This window comes from Martes martes, assembly GCF_963455335.1.
Source record: "Martes martes genome assembly, chromosome: 17".
NCBI classification, from domain to species: domain Eukaryota; kingdom Metazoa; phylum Chordata; class Mammalia; order Carnivora; family Mustelidae; genus Martes; species Martes martes.
Window position 1 is genome coordinate 17,507,376 of NC_137905.1, and position 20,221 is coordinate 17,527,596.

A 20,221-nucleotide genomic window follows, 5' to 3' on the forward strand; every position below is an offset into this window, starting at 1 on the left:
AAAAATGTACAAGATACAGCTGCCAGTGCAAGACTTCTTCCTGGAGTACAACTCCCCTGCTGGACTACCCCGACCCTGGGTGCCCAGAACTGCCGAGCAGCAGGGACTATCATACTGTCCTACAGCTCCCCCTGGGCTTTCATCCCCATCCCGGGCCCAACTATCCACCCTTCTGGCCAGAGCAGATGCAGCCATAGGTCCCACGGCTCCATTACCAAGCGCTCATGCCCCCCAGTTCCTGCAAGCCGCAGGAGCCGATACCAAAGAGGGGGAGAATGTCGTGGCCCCGGAAAAGGACAGCCACTCACAGTTGTGATTATGTAGGCTGTGGCAAAACCTACATTTAGAGTCCTCACCTCAAGGCACACCTGCAAACCCACACAGCTGAGAAGCCCAACCACCTGACTGGTGGCTGCGGGTGGAAATGTTTCCCACTCGAACAAACTGACCAGGCACCATGGCAAACACATCGGGCACCGACCCTCCCAGGGCCGAAGTGCAACTGGACCTTCTCCAAGTGGGACCACCTTACCTTACACACGAAGAAGCACTTTTAAAGCCCAGAAGGGTGGATATGCCCCACCCTACCAGAAGAGAATTCAGTATATATATATATGTATTTTTTAACCTTTCAAACCATACCCCCTTCCTCCCCAGGGGAAGGGAGGAACCCAGCTGGAAAGCACTATAACCATGGACAAGTTCCCAACAAGCCAACTTGTGAATAGATAATCAGGAGACACAAGGACACCAGAAGACAAATCAAAGAACCGATGAGGTCTGTGACTGGGTCTTCTATCATTCCAATGCTAAATCCAACTTGAATATTCCTGGATTTATAAAACACCAAGGTTGTGACTGGAAGGTGTGGATATCAGGGTATAAATTAGAGCCATGAGTTGGGGGGAGGAGGGAAGACCAGAATTCCTTTGAATTGTGTTTCGATGCAATGTAAGTACAAAGATCACCTTGTACTCTCTTTGCCTTCTAAAAGCCATTATGATATTAGAAGAGGAGGAAGGAATTCATGCACAGAAAATGGGTTTTTAATAACGTAAATGATGGTACCTGGTGAGTCTTGGTTCTAAAGGCATTAAATGAGGAAGCCCAAGTTCTCAAACTGCTGCATACTTTGACAAGCAAAATCTTGTTTTGTCTTTCAACCTACATTTATGACCTAAGTCAGGTAAATACACCTGGTTTACTTCTTTAACAGTTTTATGCAGAGGGGCGCCTGGGTGGCTTAGTCCTTAAGCATCTGCCTTTTGCTCAGGTCATGACTGGGATCAAGCCCCACATCAGGCTCCCTGCTTGGCGGGAAACCTGCTTCTCCCTTTCCCACTCCCCCTGCTTGTGTGCCCTTTGTCTCCTCCCAGGTCAAATAAATAAATAAAATCTTTAAAGAAAACAAAACAAGTATTTTTATGTAGTCTGTTATGCACTATGGTTTCAGATGTGCAATAATTTGTACAGTGGTTTATTCCCAAGTATGCCTTAAGCAGAACAATTTTTTTCTATATAGTTCTGCTATATAGAAATTTTTCTATATAGTTCTGCTAATACAAATTTAAAAAAAAAATTTTTTTTTAATTTTTTATTTACTTATTTGACAGACAGATCACAAGTAGGCAGAGAGGCAGGCAGAGAGAGAGGAGGAAGCAGGCTCCCCACTGAGCAGAGCGCCTGATGCGGGGCTCGATCCCAGGACGCCGGGATCATGACCCGAGCCGAAGGCAGAGGCCTAAACCACTGAGCCACCCAGGCGCCCCTAAAAATGCACAAGATAGACATGAGTTAAGATAAGGTATCATCTCAGAATCCTTCTCAGTACTGCATTCCTACATACTGGTCTTACATACACACACACACACACACACACACACACTCTCTCTCTCTCTCTCTCTCCACGTCCTTGGATTATTAATATTCCAGAGAAGTAGTCCCTCCTGAGCCAAGGGCAAGCCGCAGAACCAGGCTGCCTATCTGTAAATCCTCACTATGGCATTTACAACTCCTGGGGACATTGTTTTACTCTGTTCCACAGTTCCCTAATAATGGGGTATCATTGGAAGGATTAAATGAGCTACTAGTATTGCAAATAAAGCACTTAGAATAGCTCTTGAAACATAAATGCTCAACAAAATGGTCATAATGACAGGTTGGCAAACACTGAGCTATGCTTTTAATGGATGTGAGTTTGGGATTAGATACAGCCCAGGAACAAAGTCTTCAAATGACTGTCTGCAAATGTATCCTAAGCCTAAACAGGGCCATCTCACACAGCCACGTTGAGTGTACAGCATCAGTGCATGAACCCAGATTCATCTGCCACGCTGAAGAGGAAGACAAAGGGCACGTGGTGCTGACATCAGAACTGTGGAGTATTTTCAGAGAAAAAGAATAAAGAAATGATGAACACTGGCAAGAGGACATTAATATCTTCATGTGACATTAAAGAGAACCATGCCTAAACATACTGAGCATGGAATTCGTCCCTCAGAAAAAATTCATACCAGACTGAGAAAATCTACCAAAGATTAAAAAACCAGAAAGTTAAAAAGCATAACTGACAAAAACTGTGTGTGTAGATATTTATATACATAGTACATAGCATGTTTTGATATATGTAAGATCTATGTATTTCATAAGAATTAAAGAAGTGGGAGTGTCACCCTTCCTTTTATTTTTTTTTAAAAGATTTTAATGTAATTTTTTTTAAAGATTTTATTTATTTATTTGATAGAGATCACAAGTAGGCAGGGAGGCAGGCAGAGAGAGGAAGGGAAGCAGGCTCCCTGCCGTGCAGAAAGCCCAACATGGGGCTCGATCCCAGGACCCTGGGATCACGACCCAAGCCGAAGGCAGAGGGTTTAACCCACTGAGCCACCCAGGCGCCCTAAAGTAATCTCTACACCCAACACAGCACTTAACTTACAGCCCCAAGATCAAGAGTTCCATGCTCTACCAACTGAGCCAGTCCAGGGCCCCCCACTACCCCTTCTCCTAATGCAGGACCCACAGGGTCTCTTGAACTAGAAACGAACCAAAGTGAACCTCAGCAGCTATGTTTGCCATGTACCACTCAATATCCACTCTCCCTTTCTTATTTAAAAATGAACAAACCCCGGGACGCCTGGGTGGCTCAGTGGGTTGAGCCTCTGCCTTTGGCTCAGGTTATGATCTCAGGGTCCTGGGATCGAGTCCCGAATCGGGCTCTGTGCTTGGCAAGGAGCCTGCTTCCTCCTCTGTCTCTCTGCCTGCTTGTGATCTCTGTCAAATAAATAAATAAAATCTTAAAAAAAAAAAAAAAAAAAGATTGTGAAAAATGAACAAACCCCGAAGTATCTATACCTGTCTCTCTCCATATAGATACAGATATAGATACAGTTTTGTATCCAGCACTGTGTTCAAGTAAGAGAGTACACTTCCTTTACTGCGTTTACAGCTAGGTATGGCCATGAGGTCAAGTTCCAACCAGTGAGATATAAGCCTTATTTGCTTAAGAATTCCACAACGGTGGTGGGGGTGGGGGGTACTAGGATGGGATCCCTGGGTGGCTCAGCTGGTTAAGCGTCTGCCTTCAGCTCAGGTCATGATATCAGGGTCCTGGGAAGCCCCTGCATCAGGCTCCCTGCTCCATGGGGAGCCTGCTTCTCCCTTTCCCTCTGCCTGCTGCTCCCCCTGCTTGTGCTCTCTTGTTATCTCTCTGTCAAACAAATGACTTAAAAAAAAAAATTCCACAAAGTGGGTGACTGGCTACCTCAATTACAAGGCCAAGCAATGCTAGATCTTGGAGTTCTAAGTTCAAGCCACATGTTGGGTGTAGAGATTAATTTTTTTTAATCTTTAAAAATGAATTCCATAAAGACTTCTTTAAAAAGGCAGGCAGACAACTGAGTGATGCTTTTGTTTGCTTTCTTCCTTTCTCCTTACCATCTAGAATGAAGATTTGAGGACTACAGCACCAGCAGCCATTTTGGATCACGCGGTACCCTTGAGGACGGAAGCTGTATGTTGAGGTTGGCAGAAGAGAAAGGGAAAGAGTAACCCGGGCTCCTAATGACTGTGGGGTCTCCGTACTGCCACAACTTACCCTTGAATTTCTTCAACTGGACAGAGAAATACTCCATTTTGAATAAGCCACTGTCATTTATCATTTTCTATAATATGCATTTGAACCTCCTCATGATACAACAAAAAGAGAGACAGAGGCAAAACTGGCAGAAGTAGGCAGGAAAAGTTTGAAAAAAACAAGCTCAAAACTTATCTTTTAGTCATAGGAGCCTTCCACACACAGTTGTCCAGCAAGAACTCACCATGCTGAACTTACATAAACGATGGAATCAGCTGGAGACTTGAGTCAAGGAGTTATGTTAATAAACTGCTACTAAGGGGCGCCTGGGTGGCTCAGTGGGTTAAGCCTCTGCCTTCGGCTCAGGTCATGATCTCAGGGTCCTGGGATCGAGCCCCGAATCGGGCTCTCTGCTTAGCAGGGGCCTGCTTCCTCCTCTCTATCTCTCTCTGCCTGCCTCTCTGTGTACTTGTGATCTCTGTCTGTCAAATAAATAAATAAAATCTTTAAAAAAAATCTTTTAAAAAATATAAATAAATAAATAAACTGCTACTAAGTTGTTCATTTTTCTGGTCTACCAGAAAAGATGTAGATCTGGGAGAAAAGAATGTATCTATCAAGACTATTAAGCTCCTGCAATCTCAACTATCTTTGGGGAGAAAAACAGAAGCCAGCCTTAAAGACCTTGGTACTTCCAATATGTTCTGTATTCTTAAGGCAGTACCAGAACACAACTGAACAGCCTCCAGAAAGACATTCTGGTAGGAAGCACCATGGGAACAGTTTAGAAACTAGCAAAGGTGTCTGCTTGGGTAATAATACCCAGAAACACTGCTGCCAAGAACTGGGCAGATATATATCCTTCCATTCATGGCCAATTCACCCATCTGTCCATTCAATATTTACAGGGTTCCTGGTGCATGCCAGGCTGTGGGACGTGCACTACAAATACGACAAGGAAGGATCTTGTGCAGATTACAGTCCAATGGAACAAAAGCTTCCCACTGATTCTTCTCGTCCCATCCCAAGACCCCCCCCCCCAGTAGAAACACAAAGAGTAAAATGAAATGGAAAAAAAAAAGACAGAAAAAAATGTTACCTAAGTATCAAAGTAATAAAAAGAATAAAATGATCAGAGAATAGATCTCTTATTCATTCTTCCTCTAAGAAAAAGAAAATGAGCAATTACTGAGTACTTACTATATGCCTAACATATTACAGCGTTTCACATGTATTAATTCCTGCAGTCACTCTTCTCTACATTACAGGTAACCTCTTTGTGATTGAAATTCCTTAAGTGAACTCTCCCCCAGCTACTCAGGTAGTGAGTGGCAGGATTATGATTCAATCCCAGACAGTGTCCACATTCTTACCCACTATTTTCTATTACTGACAGAAACAAAGATATTAACACCTTGCCGTCATTCCACCTGATCCCTCCCCACCCAAACACAAAAAAAAATTCCCAGTAAGAATTAGTTCAGGGGCGCCTGGGTGGCTCAGTGGGTTGGGCCTCTGCCTTCGGCTCGGGTTGTGATCTCAGCATTTTGGGATTGAGCCCCGCAACGGGCTCTCTGCTCAGTGGGGAGCCTGCTTTCTCCTCTGCCTGCCTCTCTGCCTACTTGTGGTCTCTCTGTCAAATAAATAAATAAAATCTTAAAAAAAAAAAAAAAGAATTAGTTCAGTGAAACCAGTGGTCTCAACTAGGGGGATTCCACAACACCCCCACCCTCTACCGCAGCTGGCACTGGCCATGCCTGGAGACATTTTTGGTTGTGACAACTAGGAGAGTGCTACTGGTATCTGTCCAGAGGGCTAACGGCAGGGAGGCTGCTGAACATCAAAGAAAAACTATCCAGCCCCAAATGTGAAAGGTGCCAATGGCAGAGAAGTCAGATTGGGCAACAGACTTAAAACAAGAGTGAACTTCCAAGAAACACTCCAACATACATGACGGTGGTGGCGGTGATGGTGGTCACGGTGCTCGGCTGCCTTCAGCGTGACTCTGGCAGAGAGCTTCCTGCGGCTGGAGTCCCAGGCATGGACCAGAAAACTCAGCTCCGGTTTATGAAGTTGTAGAGGCCGCCTGACGGTCACCACACCATCTGCGTTCACTTTGAATCGTGTGTCATCAGCACTGTAGGCTGTCCCTGGCCGGCCAGTGCATCCTTCAAAACTCACTGCAGGGCATAAATTACAGGGATTAGGAAATGTGGCAGAGTCAACACAAGAGCATCCCTTCTCTCCAAAGTGAACTTGGTTTACCCACCAAAAGCCTGACTCACACAAAACAAACACAAGCAGAACAACCCAATGTGGGGACAGAACAGAAAGATGGCAAAGTCACCAATATCGTTATGATGTTGCTCAGCATTCCAGGGGGACTGTTAAACATGGTCTCATTTCTTTCTTAGCTGCTTGTAAAATGCAAACAGTAACCTGTTTAGAAAGTAACTTTTTTTCAAAAGCCAAAAAGGGGCCTCTCCTTCAGCTGGCTCCTGACAATATGAAAACAGACCACGGAATAAAAGAGACAGAATTCTTACGAAGTTCAAAGGTTAGAGACTAAGGTACAGTGAGACGTTGTGGAGGGTCTACATTCAAATAAGAGTTTACATTTCAATTAACAGTGGCAGATAATAAAAGAGAGGCACATGGCATGATGCTTAAGAGAGGAAGAGAGTAACTGTGTTCAAGTCCCAGCTCTGCTTATTATTAACTCTGTGACCTTGGGCCAAGTACTTAACCTCCCTGCGCCTCAGACTACCCAACTACAGAACGAAGGCAACAAGAGCGACTCCCCTGAGACCGAGATTCTCTCTCTCCCTCTACCCCTCCCTGCTACTAGCGTGCATATATGTATACTCTCAAAATAAATAAAATCTTTAAAAAAAGAAAAAAAACTTTAAAAAGAAATGTGGCTTTTGTGATGACGTGGATGGAACTAGAGGGTATCATGCTGAGTGAAATAAGTCAATTGGAGAAAGACAACTATCATATGATCTCCCTGATATAAGGAAGTGGAGATGCAACATGGGGGTTTGGGGGGTAGGAAAAGAATAAATGAAACAAGATGGGATCGGGAGGGAGACAAACCATAAGTAACTCTTAATCTCACAAAACAAACTGAGGGTTGCTGGGGGAGGGGGGTCGGGAGGGGGGGTAGGGTTATGGACATTGGGGAGGGTATGTGCTATGGTGAGTGCTGTGAAGTGTGTAAACCTGGCGATTCACAGACCTGCACCCCTGGGGATATAAATACATTATATGTTTATAAAAAAAAAGAAATGTGGCTTTGCTTAATCATTTATTCAACCCTTATGATTATTCCACAAAAGACACTGATAACCCCAAATACGTAGTGAGTGCTGACTATGTGCTTATTAACTGAAGCATCCAGAGGTTAATGCCTGCTTGCAATCTGCCAGGGAAGTGAAACTGATCATCTGGTTAGGGGAGATAATGAGTTATCTTCAATCTGATCACACAGGGCAGCAAATAAATGCAGAAGACAGAGAAGGATTAAAAAAAAGAGAGAGAGAGAAAGAATACTTGGGTGAGGGAATGTTACGACCAATGATTTCAAAACTCTACTTCAAACTTTATAGCTATCGATGTATTAAAACTTAAGAACTACCGATACCCAAAGCTGGAGATGTTGTGGTGAAAAATGTTTACACTAAACATCAGGATCCCCAAGAACTCATTCTCCAGGGTTCACCAAGCCATATGCCAGAAACTGCGCTGAGCTCTAGAGACAAGCTTGTCAACAAGACCGACAATGCACCTGCTCTCACTGAGCTTACACTGTTGTGGAAAATATGAACAAATACAGAAATCAATAACTTCAGGTAGTGATGAGTGACAGATATAAAGGAATTAAAGACAGTGATATAAGAATGATGGGGAGGTGGGGGCCACCTGGGTGGTTCAGTAGGTTAAGCATCTGGCTCTTGATCTCAGCTCAGGTCCTGTTTGTTTGTTTTTAAGATTTATTTATTTATTTATTTATTTATCTAAGAGAGAGAGAGAGAGTGTGGGGGAAGGAGCAGAGGGAGAAGGACAAGCAGACTCTGCGCTGAGCATGGAGCCTGATGTGGGGCTCGATCCCAGGACCCTGAGATCATGACCTGAGACAAAATCAAGAGTTGGATGCTTAACCAAATAAGCCACCCAGGCACCCCTCAGCTCAAGTCTTAATCTCAAGGTCGTGAGTTCAAGTCCCATGTCGCACCCCATGTTCGACTCCATGCTGAGCATGGCATGTATTTTTTTAAAAGTTAAAATTAGAAGATGATGATGAAGAAGTGATGGGACAAGGGGATTCAGAAAGGTGTGACTCGTACTGGATGGTGAGAACAGGTCTTCCTAGGTGGAGGTGGCAGAACTGAGATCTGAAGGGGCAAGTCTTGCAGAAACCTGGCTCAGGGGCCCAAGAGGCAGAGAGAACAGCCAATTAAAACAGTTCATTCCACGAAACTCTCAAGGTGGCCTGTTCTCATCCTTCTCAAATACTTGCCCTTCATTTCTCCAGTGGAATTTCTATTTTGTCCAAGTGGTCTCTTATAAAAATTCCTGCTCTTCAATCTATTTTAACACAGCTAGACACCTCTCCATTCATGAGTATCAGGTCTCTGCCAGAAAGCCCTACAACCATCCTCCATACCTGGGTTGCAATTTTCCATTTTTTCCACCAGGGGCCACCCTTGCAAATGTTTCTGAAGCCAACAGCCCCGCCCTTGCCAGAGAAGCCAGTGACTGCTGTGGGAAGGTAAGCACCACCATCATCCCCTTTTGAAGACGAAGGCACAGAGAGGTTAAGAAATTTGCCTGACATCCAGTAACCAGGTGAAGGGCAGAGCGGGGACTGGCCCTCAACCTGAGTTACTCAGTGTCATGATTACAGTCCGCTGCCCTTGAAGAGACCCTGTTAGGCCTTGGTTATTTGGAAGAATCATTTTGCCTCCTAGCTAGAATCCAGGGAAATCTAGGACCACCTTGTGCTGGAGTCGCTACCTGGCCGAACAAAGAGAGAGTTCACAGGAAGGGAGCTGGGTCCTTCAAATAATCACCCACCCAACCCTCTCTCCCCGCTGTTTGCAAAAACAAAAATCAAAACCATGCCTTCACCTCTACCCTCACTTCTAATTCTGGTTTTATTAATTTTTTTTAAGATTTTACTTATTTATTTGACAGAGACCACAAGTAGGCAGAGAGGCAGGCAGAGAGAGAGGGGGAAGCAGGCTCCCGCTGAGCAGAGAGCCTAACACAGGACTCGATCCCAGGACCCTGAGACCATGACCTGAGCCGAAGGCAGAGGCTTTAACCCACTGAGCCACCCAGGTACCCCTAATTCTGGTTTTATTAACTCACATCCCAAACTTGAAGGAGTGAGGGTGGGGTGAGCAGGGGAATGCTGCAGTAAATGACAGGAAGAGGGACAAGAAGAAAGGGCCGGTCTGAGTCTTGTGGTCAAATAATAAACCCAGATCCCACCATGTTGTGCTGAGTGGCCTTAAACAACATGCTTAACTTCTCTGGGCCTCAGTCACCATCACTGATGGAGCCTACCTCTTCAGGGTTTTTGTGAAGATTAACAGAGACAGTGAATGTGATCACATTTTGAACATGGAAGAGCAATGCGAGTAGAAAATGGTAATTATTATTTCTGTACATTTGGGTAGACAAACCTGAAGTATTTGCCACAAGTCAAGTATCTGCTAAATGAGCAGAGAAACCATAAAATGACCGGAGAAGCAAGAAGAAATGTATAAGTCCTTCAAGGATGGGCAGGTACTGCCTTTTATGTCAAACATAGGAATTCCATCTCAAACCAGCAAAACAAGATGTTTTTCAAATAACCCTCCCCCCAAACCCAACCCAGCAGAAGCAATGGGGTGAGTCTGGAGGGTCTGGGGGTTGTCGCATAAACAGGGAGCCAGAGCTGCCCCTGCCTATCACAACAAATTAATTCCTTCCCCCAGCTGGCCCCAATCAGGGCAGTGAAAGTTGGGACAAGCAGGACTAGACTTGTCCAGAGGGCGGCAGCCTGAAAAACTGAAAATGGTTTTGCAAATAACTTTGATCCAAGGTGCTTAACCCGTTTGGGGCATCTTGTCTTAATGGTGGCTAAGCCCCACCCTTTGAGAAGTGACAAAGAAGTGTGTGGAACCCTAACTTGAATTTCCAGGTGCTCATTAAGGCCCATTATCTTTCTGTGCAACCTGATCCTCTGGGCTGATAAACCAGAAATTACAGGCAAGATGAGGGAATGAATCTCCAGCTCCAGGAAGGCTCTAGGAGGCTTGCTTCACCCCTGACAAAGGCCGGGCAGTGTCTCAGAGCCACAGTGACCACTACCATCAGCCTGTGAAGGCGAACAAGAACAGCAAAGTATTGAAAAGGATTGGACATGGGAACTGGGTATATTTTAACGTTTCACAATAGAAAATTAAACAAAAATAAAACTAGCAAGGAATTAAGTATTCTTTGAGTCAGAATGATCTCCTTTCCTAAAACCTGTCATTTGGTCACTAGGTCTAGAAATCAATCCCGGTAACAAGAGCTAAGAACCCGGGTGGCCACCTCTAGGTGTGAAATCTTTTTTTTTTTTTCTTTTTTAAGATCTTGCTTTTTTGAGATAAAGAACAAGAGTGGGGGGGGGTGTTGGAGGGGGAAGGAAAAGCAGGCTCCCTGCTGAGCAGGGAGCTGATGTGGGGCTCGTTCCCAGCACCCCGAGATCATGACCTGTGCTGAAGGCAAATGGTTAACCAACTGAGTCCCCCAGGAGCCCCTGAGAATCTTTTCACCACAATAATATCATCACCATCAAAAACCACAGCCTCAACTAAGAGCTTCAACTACCTCTGACCTCCTGTTCTCTTAATACATTTGAACATTTGTAGAACGTACGTGCCAGGCCCCATTCTAAGCCCTTTACCAATATTAACTCACTTCACCCCAGACCTCTATGAAGTGGATACTACCAGTGTTCCCTTTTTACATGTGGGGAAACTGAGGCAGCTCCTAAGCTGCAGAGCTGAAACTAAAACCCAGGCAGTCTAAGAATTCTCGCTCCTAAACACTGCTTCACACAACTCTCTGCAAGCCATACCCTTGCACTGAAGCTCTTTAAGTCCAATTCCTCCAGCTACCTCCACTTTCTTTGTCCTAACATATATGCTTGTGAGGGGAGGGGCTGGACTGTATGGCTCCAAGGTGAGTGTTCTTCACCACTGTTTCCTATTGGCAAAACGGGGATATGCTTCCTAGCAATAATAAAAAGGAACATTTATTTATTTTTTTTAAAAGATTTTATTTATTTATTTGACAGACAGATCACAAGTAGGCAGAGAGGCAGGCAGAGAGAGAAGGGAGGAAGCAGGCTCCCTGCTGTGCAGAGAGCCCGATGCGGGGCTCGATCCCAGGACGCTGGGATCATGACCTGAGCCGAAGGCAGCGGCTTTAACCCACTGAGCCACCCAGGCACCCAAGGAACATTTATTAAGGGGGGGTGGGAATGTTTAAAAACATCCCAGAGCAGTAGGGAATTTTACCCACCAGGAGGTTAATGGTAATTAGGGTGGAGGCTGGAGGCAGGAGATTCAGAGTGTGGCTGGGGTTTTTTCTAACATATTTTCCTTTTTTATCTTTGTACATATTATATTGTGCATTACGATTAAAGAAAACTCCTTTTTGGGACGCCTGGGTGGCTCAGTCGGTTAAGCTCCTGCCTTCGGCTCAGATCATGATCCCAGGGTCCTGGGATCAAGTCCCACATCGGGCTCCTTGCTCAGTGGGGATCCTGCTTCTCCCTCTGCCTGTCACTCTCCCTGCTTGTGCTTGTTCTCTCTCTCAAATAAATAAAATCTTAAAAAAAAAAAGAAAAAGAAAAAGAAAACTTTTTAAATGACAAAGATGACTTTTTGAAAGTGTATTTTTTTTAAATTCTTTTTAAGATTTTATTTATCTATTTGACAGACAGAGATCACAAGTAGACAGAACGGCAGGCAGAGAAAGAGAGAGGGCAGGCTCCCTGCTGAGCAGATAGCCCGATGCGGGGCGCGATCTCGGGACCCTGGGATCATGACCTGGGCCGAGGGCAGAGGCTTTAACCCACTGAGCCACCCAGGTGCTCCTGAAAGTGTGTTTTTTAAAGATTTTATTTATTTATTTGAGAGAGAGAGAGAGAGAGAACACAGGTGGGAGAGGGGGCAGACGGAGAGGGAGAGGCAGACTCCCCGCTAAGCAGGGAGCCCACCATGGGGGGCTCAATCCCAGGACCCTGAGATCATGACTTGAGCCAAAGTGAAATGGTTAGCCCACTGAGCCACCCAGGCACCCCTTGGAGGTGCACAGCGTGGAGAGCACACTGGAGAAACATATCGTGATTCTCGTGCGTTATCATCCCGTTAAGTGCCCTATTTTCTAACTTACTTGGCAGAAATGACTTAGGTTCAAACTAAAAATTAAACCCAAGTTCATGAAAAGCTTTTGGTCCCAGGGCAGGGCTTTGAGTGCTGAGCAACATTCTTTGCTTGCAATTGCCATTGTGGCTCAAACAGTCCTTTTTTAAGGATTCCGTTTCTTCTTCCACCCCCCGCCAAACCCCATAGCTGGAATGTGAGTGGGTAGAAACCAGACAGTCTCAAAAGCCTTCATATATTTCTGGGAGATGTTGAAATTTAAGAATAGGGAACCACAATCAAAGCCAGCTAACCATAGTTGAGTTATTTGGTAACCAGTGGGATAACCCAGTCTCTTAGCAGCAACTGCTTAAAAGCAGTGTTTCCCCCACACTACACACAAAGGCACGCATTATGGATTGTTTCTCTCTCGTTGGAATACACTTCCCACAGCCAACACCATAGAACCCTGCATTTAGATTTATTTCAAGGACCATTTGAACTTGAGCACTCAGCCTTAAGAGAAGGTCGCACACACAAGATCAGAGAGCCTTCTGAGGCTCCTGGGGGTCATGGAGCCACTGCATACCCCAAACCAAGGACTTTGGTTTCTAACTTAAAAACTGAAGATAAAAGACAAAAAGTTTGGGGCGTCTGGGTGGCTCAGTGGGTTAAAGCCTCTGCCTTCGGCTCAGGTCATGAACTCAGGGTCCCGGGATTGAGCCCCGCGTCGGACTCTCTGCCCAGCGGGGAGCCTGCTTCCCCCTCTCTCTCTGCCTGCCTCTCTGTGTACTCGTGATCTCTCTCTCTGTCAAATAAATAAATAAAATTCTTAAAAAAAAAAAAAAAAGACAAAAAGTTTAACTTGATGGATTAAAGGAATCCTGGAGAGATAGACATTATCACTTAGCTAGGCAGGAGCTTCTTTTTGCTGAGTAGGAGTGGTGTTTCTAACTCTAACCACAAAGCCCTAATTCTCCGTGGATACCACCGCCTATAAAATTTCTTTCTAGATTTCATTTTCTTTGATGCCACTGGGTGACTCTGGAACATCCTCCTTTGATGGGTGTCCATGAAATTACCCAACCTTATAGGTTCACTGAGCACCCACGATCAGCATGCATGTGAGCACACACACAGACACACACACACACAGCATGTTTAATAAAGGCGATTGGGGTGCCTGGATGTCTCAGTCGGTTAAGCATCTGCCTTCAGCACAGGGTCCTGGGATGGAGCCCCAGGTCGGGCTCCCTGTTCAGCGGGGCGTCTGCTTCATCCTCTCCCTCCGCCCCTCCTAGCCACTTGTGCGCTCTCCCTCACTCTCTCTAAGATTTTATTTATTTATTTATTTATTTACGAGAGGCAGAGGGAGAAGCCAGACTCCCCACTGAGCAGGGGAGCCCAACATCGGGCTCAACCCCAGGACCTGGGATCATGACCTGAGCTGAAGGCAGATGCCCAACCGACTGAGTCACACAGGGGCCCATTCCCCCTCACTTTATTAAATAAATAAATAAAATCTTAAAAAAAAAAAAAAAGAAAGAAAGAAAGAAAGGAAAGGAAAGGAAAGGATGATCAGGCCCCCAGGCTGGTTACATTCGGGAAGACGGAGAGTCAAGTTATACTAGGAAGATTATCTTTTCAGCCCTGGTAAGTATCTGTATGTGTCCATTTGCTATCAACTAGCAGCCTGATATTACAACCTAATAGCCACACTTGATACACTGGGCCTGGGTGGTAGGAATTTAGCAGCCCTGGCTAATAAATGAGGAAACTGATGAGGAAACTGAAGCTCAGAAGTCTCAGTGGCGAGACCTGACCTAGCCACACAGCCACGAAGCGGCAGAGTCTATGGTGTGAGGCCACTGTCAGGAGTTAACCCCCTTCAGTATTGATAAGCCGCCTGTCACTAGTTCCTAACTGAATGGATACCTGCAAGTTAGTTCCCACAAGAGAACAGGACAGGAGGAGTATCTGTAATAGTAGTAACAAAGCGTCCCTTATCTCCATCTCTCTCTCTCTCTCTCTCTCTCTCTCACTCTCTCTCACACACACACACACACACACACACACACACACACACACTCTCTCTCTCACTCTCCCTCTCTCCTTGAAGGAACGCTGTTCCAGTCTCGGGGCCACAGAGAAACAGGGACAGTCAGAGAGCCAAGCGAAAGAGGAAGCTAAATTTCAGATCCAAGAATGTTCCGCTGTCGATCACCACATTACAGAAGCTAAAATAAGTCGAAGTTCCTCTCATCAATCACCATAAACCTCAGACATTTTTCTGGGGGAAGGTAAGCAGCTTGCATTTTCCTGGTAGATGAGCAGGATTTGCAGCTGGTGTCCACAAAATCTGGGTGATGTGCTCCCCGAATGCTGTCAGCTGGGGTGCCCACGCCCCACCCAGTCTCCCAGGTTGACAGGCAGCTCCCGTGGGATCTCAGGGATGGGAAGTTTACTCTCATTCAGTCTGCCTCCCAGTATGTCCTTGCCCAGAACAAATTATACGTGGTCTCAGATGTGGTGTGTCTACACATACACACAATGGAATATTACTCAGTCATCAAAAAGAATGAAGTTTTGTCACCTGCAGTGACACTGGTGGAAAGAGTGTATTATGGTACAAGAAATAAGTCACAGAAAGACAATACCCTATGACGTCCCTCACCTGTGAAATTTAAGAAATGAAACAGATGAACACGGGGAAAGGGGGGAAAAAAGGGAGAAGGAGGCAAACCAGAAGAGACTACTAACTATAGAGGACAGCTGCTGCAGGGGAGGTGGGGGAGGAGCTAAGAGAGTGATGGGTATTAAGGGGGGCACTTGTGATGAGCACTGGGTGCTGTAAGAGATGAATCACTAAATTCTACTCCTGAAACCACTATTACACTATGTTAACTAATTACAATTTCAATAAAAACTTGAAACAAAATAAACGAATATACATTTTTTAAAAGTAGTAAGTGGTCTCTGCATTTAACAAACACCCTAAAAACAGACATCAACAATGAACCCCACCTGGGTAGGAAGTAAGGAAGCGGTTCCTTCACATGTTTTCCATTAAAACAGGCTAAGGGGGCACCTGAGTGGCTCAGTCTGTTAAGCATCTGCCTTTGGCTCAGGTCATGATGCCAGGATCCTGGGAGTGAGTCCTGCATCAGGCTTCCTACTCAGTGGGAAACCTACTTCTCTCTCTGCTTGCTCTCGCTCTCTTTCTAACAAATAAATAAATGAAATCTTAAAGGGGAAAAAAAAAAAAAAAAAGAACAGATTGAAGTCTGGGGTGCCTAGCTGGCTCAGTTAGTAGAGAATGAGATTCTTGACCTTGGTGTAAATTTGAGCCCGACACTGGGTGGGAGATTACTTAAAAATAAAATCTTAAAAACAAAACCACAGCAGACTCAGGTGGGAAGCAGGGCATCAGTGCAGACAGAAAAGTGAGGTTACAGATCAAGGAAAAATTAGCTGAGGACCCTTGAATGCGTGCTAGCAAGGTTAAAGGGGTGACCCATCACCCTTATTTCTCCCACTTTGTTTTAAGGTTAGTCACGCCGCCCGGGTCACTCTGGCAGTGGAATTTTGCTTCCTACTCATGTTTCTGCCTGGGCTGATGCGTTGTTTTCTCAGAGAGCAAACACCATGGATGTTGATCAGCACAGTAAAAAATGTCATAAATGGCACTTCTGGAGTTGGTAAAAACCTAGTGCAAATACTTTTATAGTTGCACATTTGTGTGAAGGGGGTCAAACCAAGTCGGGTTCAAATCCAGCTTTGTTTCATTCATGCCACCATAAGCAAGTTACTCTGATCTTCCTTGAGCACCCATTTCCCCATTTTGGAAATGGGGACGTCCTCATCTCCTCTGAGGGACTGCTTCAAGGATTCTTTGTTCAGTAAGTATTTACCGGGCCCTGACTCTTTGCCAGGCCTGATTCTAAGGCCTGGGAAGTAAAGCATTAGACCAAGTAAGGTCCCTGCCCTCAAAGGGCTTCATTCCAGCAAGGAAAAGATAATTACCAAGTTATGAAGAACCCTACATGAATCAAAAGTGCTAATACAGGAAAATAAGCAGGTAAGCAAGTTCTAAGGCTTTATGCAGAGCCAGGGTGGAGGGGACAATTTAAGAAAGGGCATTTAGGGAAGGCCTCAAGACCAGGCCTGTGAAAAGACCGTCCCAGTTTCTGGCTGCATGCCAACGCGAGGCAGGGCGCCGTATGGCAGGGTGGGGGGCAGTCCCGGGAGCCTGCTCAGGCCCTGCGCACCTAACACACCTGCGCTGTTCTAGTTCTGAAGACTCAGCCATGAACACAAAAGGAAACAAGCCCTGTCCTCCAGGGTTGACTGTCCAGTGGAAGGAAAATGACGTTAGTACGGGGCTCCCACACGCCCTGAGCGCACAGCACCAGCTCCCACTCCTCCGGTCTAGGAGGGCCAGGGGGCCTCCCCGTTCCCGGCATCCTTTTGATAATCAAGGCCAGAAAAGAACTCAGGTTTCAGTCTTTTGTCTTTCCAGGCCCCCACTGGACAGTGCAGCAATGAGCCAGCACCCAGTGATAAAACCTCCCTCAGTGTCCTCTCAACACTCCTGTCCTAATGGGGCTCCAGAGCTCAGCTGGAGAGGCTGGGGCTGCTGCTCTGCTCAAGTCAGAGGAAGAGGGCTTGGCTTCGGTGTTCCAGGGTGAACGCTCACCAGCAACAGATCCCGTCTCCGCTCACTTCAGAAAGGGAAGCGGGCAAACACTGAACTTCACTCTCACAGGAGCCGGCTGGCAGCATGCCGGCTGTGAGGTGAGGCAGGGACTTCTCCCCTGACTGAGGGAGGGAAGCCAGTCTGGTTTCATCAAAAAGAACAAAGAGAATCGGGGGAGGTGGGGGCAGCCCTCCAGCTCCACACGAGTTCCGTGTCCCGGCTTCTGGCCGTAGGTTAACTGTGCAAACACCCAGCCCGCCTGCCCAAATAGGGGAGCAGTAACTGATCATTCGCACAGGCCGCAGTCCAGGATGCATTCCTGTGGCCGGCCTGGGCAACTCCAGGAACTGTCTGCTTATTGATTAGAAAGAAAAGGCGCCCTCTCACAACAGTCACTGCCCATTCTTCCTTTCTGCTGCTTTCCCTGAGGCCAGGGAAGGCCCCATGTTCCAAATTCCAAAGCAGCTGAACCTGAACCCTTCCTCCCTCTAGCTCCTGCTGACCCCTCACAGGTAAAGGCAGATGACAGGCCTGGGGTTGGGGACCAGATCCTAGGCCTAAGTCCTTAATGCAGCAGGAAGGGTTCCCTTGGTCTTAGCTGCCCACCTGTGCAATAAAACACCTTGACCAAAATATGCCTAACATCATCTCCAACCAGGGTCTAACATGCCCTACACACAGATTCTCTGGGATGTTTTTAGAAATACCCAGGCCTGGGCATATTTTAAATCTTCCCCGGGTGCTTACAGCATCCAGAGGGAGCTCCCTTTGTGCAAGGAAAGAGGCAGAATACACACTTTTCATGATCACAACAACCAGTTAGGGAAGGATCATTTCCCATGTCATTAGTAAAGGTTCAGAGATATTAAGTGTCTCTCCCAAAGTCACACAGCAAATATAGGTCTAGCTGAACCCTAAGACCACAGTCTTAATCCTTGCACAGTTTTGCTTCTCCACAGCCGAATCTGTTTTGGGACCTCCTCTTTTCTCCATCACGGTCTGACATAGGGTGTGAGCAGATGCAGTGAATCCCCTTCCATTTATACTAGGCCATGGGATGCTACCATAATGGGAAAAATGCACACAGCTCACGTCTTCTCAATCACTTTTGGGGAGTTTTCTTATTTTGTTTTGTTTTTAAACATTTTATTCATTTATTTATTTGAAAGAGAGCATGAGCGCAGGAGGTGCAGAGGGAGAGGCAAAAGCAGACACCGTGCTGAGCACAGGGCCAATGCAGGGCTGGATCCCACCACCTGAGATCATCGAAATCAAGAGATGGATGCTTAACTGACTGAGCCACCCAGGCACCCCTCTTCAGTCACATTTTCTATCCTCTCCCCAAATCCTAGTTGTTGGTTTTTTTTTTTTATTTTCAAAAGCAGCACCTTGTATCCATCAGACGAAGAAATTAATAGAACACACATGACGTCACAGCATTATTCATAATAGCCAAAAGCAGAAACAACCTCAACTGACGGATCAATCAAATGTAACCTATCCAGGGGCCTGTGTTCCCTCCTCTCTCGCTGTCTCTCTCTCTGTCAAATAAATAAATAAAATCTTTTAAAAAATGTAGTCTGGGGACGCCTGGGTGGCTCAGTTGGTTGGGCGGCTGCCTTCGGCTCAGGTCATGATCCCAGCGTCCTGGGATCGAGTCCCACATCGGGCTCCTTGCTCCGCGGGGAGCCTGCTTCTCCCTCTGCCACTCTGTCTGCCTGTGCTCGCTCACTCTCTCTCTCTCTCTCTCTCTCTAACAAGTAAATAAATAAAATCTTTAAAAAAAAATAAAAATAAAAAATGCAGTCTGTCCATATAAGACGGTATCATTCAGCAATAAAAAGAAATGAATTACAGATACATGCTACATCATGGATGAACCTGAAAACGTCTCACTGAGAGAGAGAAGCCAATCATAAAAGCCTATGTTTTGTATGGTTCAATTTATATGAAATGCACAGAGTAAGTAAAGCGATAGACCAAAAATCAGTTAGTGGCTGCCTAAGACTGGAGTCTGGGGGTAAAGACAACTGAGAGGTGACAGTCATGGGGTGAGAGATTTCTTTCTGGATGATGAAAATGTTTTAAAATGATTTGTGATTGCACAACTGTGAATATACTGAAAAGCCACTGAATCCTACATTTTTTAAATCCTACACTTTAAATGGGCGTAATATATGATCTGAAGTCTATCTCAATAAAAACTTTTAATCACGAGCTGGCCGGTTAGCTCAGTTGGTTAGAGCGTGGTGCTAATAAAAACTTTTAATCAAAAAAAAAAAAAAAAAAGACAAGCCAAAAGCACAAAGCCCTCAGGGTCCCATCCATACAGAAAAGACACTCTCTATGCTTATAATGTGTCCCTCAGACTCTGGTCTATACTCCTCTCCTAATTAATTTATGTCCCCTGTCCTGCAATCCCCTGATAGCCTGCTTTTTTCTAAAACTAAAGTACAGGAGTGCCTGGCTGGCTCAGTCGAGCATGCAAGTCTTGATCTTGAGGTCATGAGTTCGAGCCCCATGTTGGGTATAGGAGAGATGACTTAAATAAAAACTTTGCTGTATGACTTTGAAAATGAAATAAAATTAGGGTATGGACACTACTATATTTTTAAGAACCTTCTTTCCTAACTTTCTTCTTTCTCTCCATTTACCCATTTTAAAAAAAATTAACCTATGCATGGTATAATTACTCTGCAACAAAATGGAACAACACACTACCGAGGGCAAAAGCATGATGAACCTTAAAAGCATTACACCTGGGACACCTGGGTGGCTCAGTCATTAAGCATATGCCTTCGGCTCAGGTCATGATCCCAGGGTACTGGGATCCAGCCCTGCATCGGGCTCCCTGCTCAATGGGGACCCTGCTTCTTCCTCTCCCACTCCCCCTGCTTGTGTTCCCTCTTTCGCAGTTTCTGCCAAATAAATGAATAAAATTAAAAAGCATTACACTAAGTGAAAAAGAAAGACCAAAGACTAGAAAAGATCACCAGCCCTGGAGATCCGGACTCAGTTAGTTTGGGGCATGGCACTAAAGAGTACCCT

At 45.6% G+C, this 20,221-nt stretch overlaps 1 protein-coding gene across 1 annotated transcript in view; it reads right to left on the bottom strand.

The window, feature by feature from the left end:
- CDH1 (cadherin 1) overlaps nucleotides 1-20,221 on the bottom strand; it is an 84,341-nt gene that overhangs the window by 28,334 nt on the left and 35,786 nt on the right. The window contains exon 3 of the mRNA XM_080828221.1: nucleotides 6,023-6,252. Coding sequence (XP_080684347.1) covers nucleotides 6,023-6,252 — 230 coding nt within the window. The remainder of the gene's footprint in view (nucleotides 1-6,022; nucleotides 6,253-20,221) is intronic.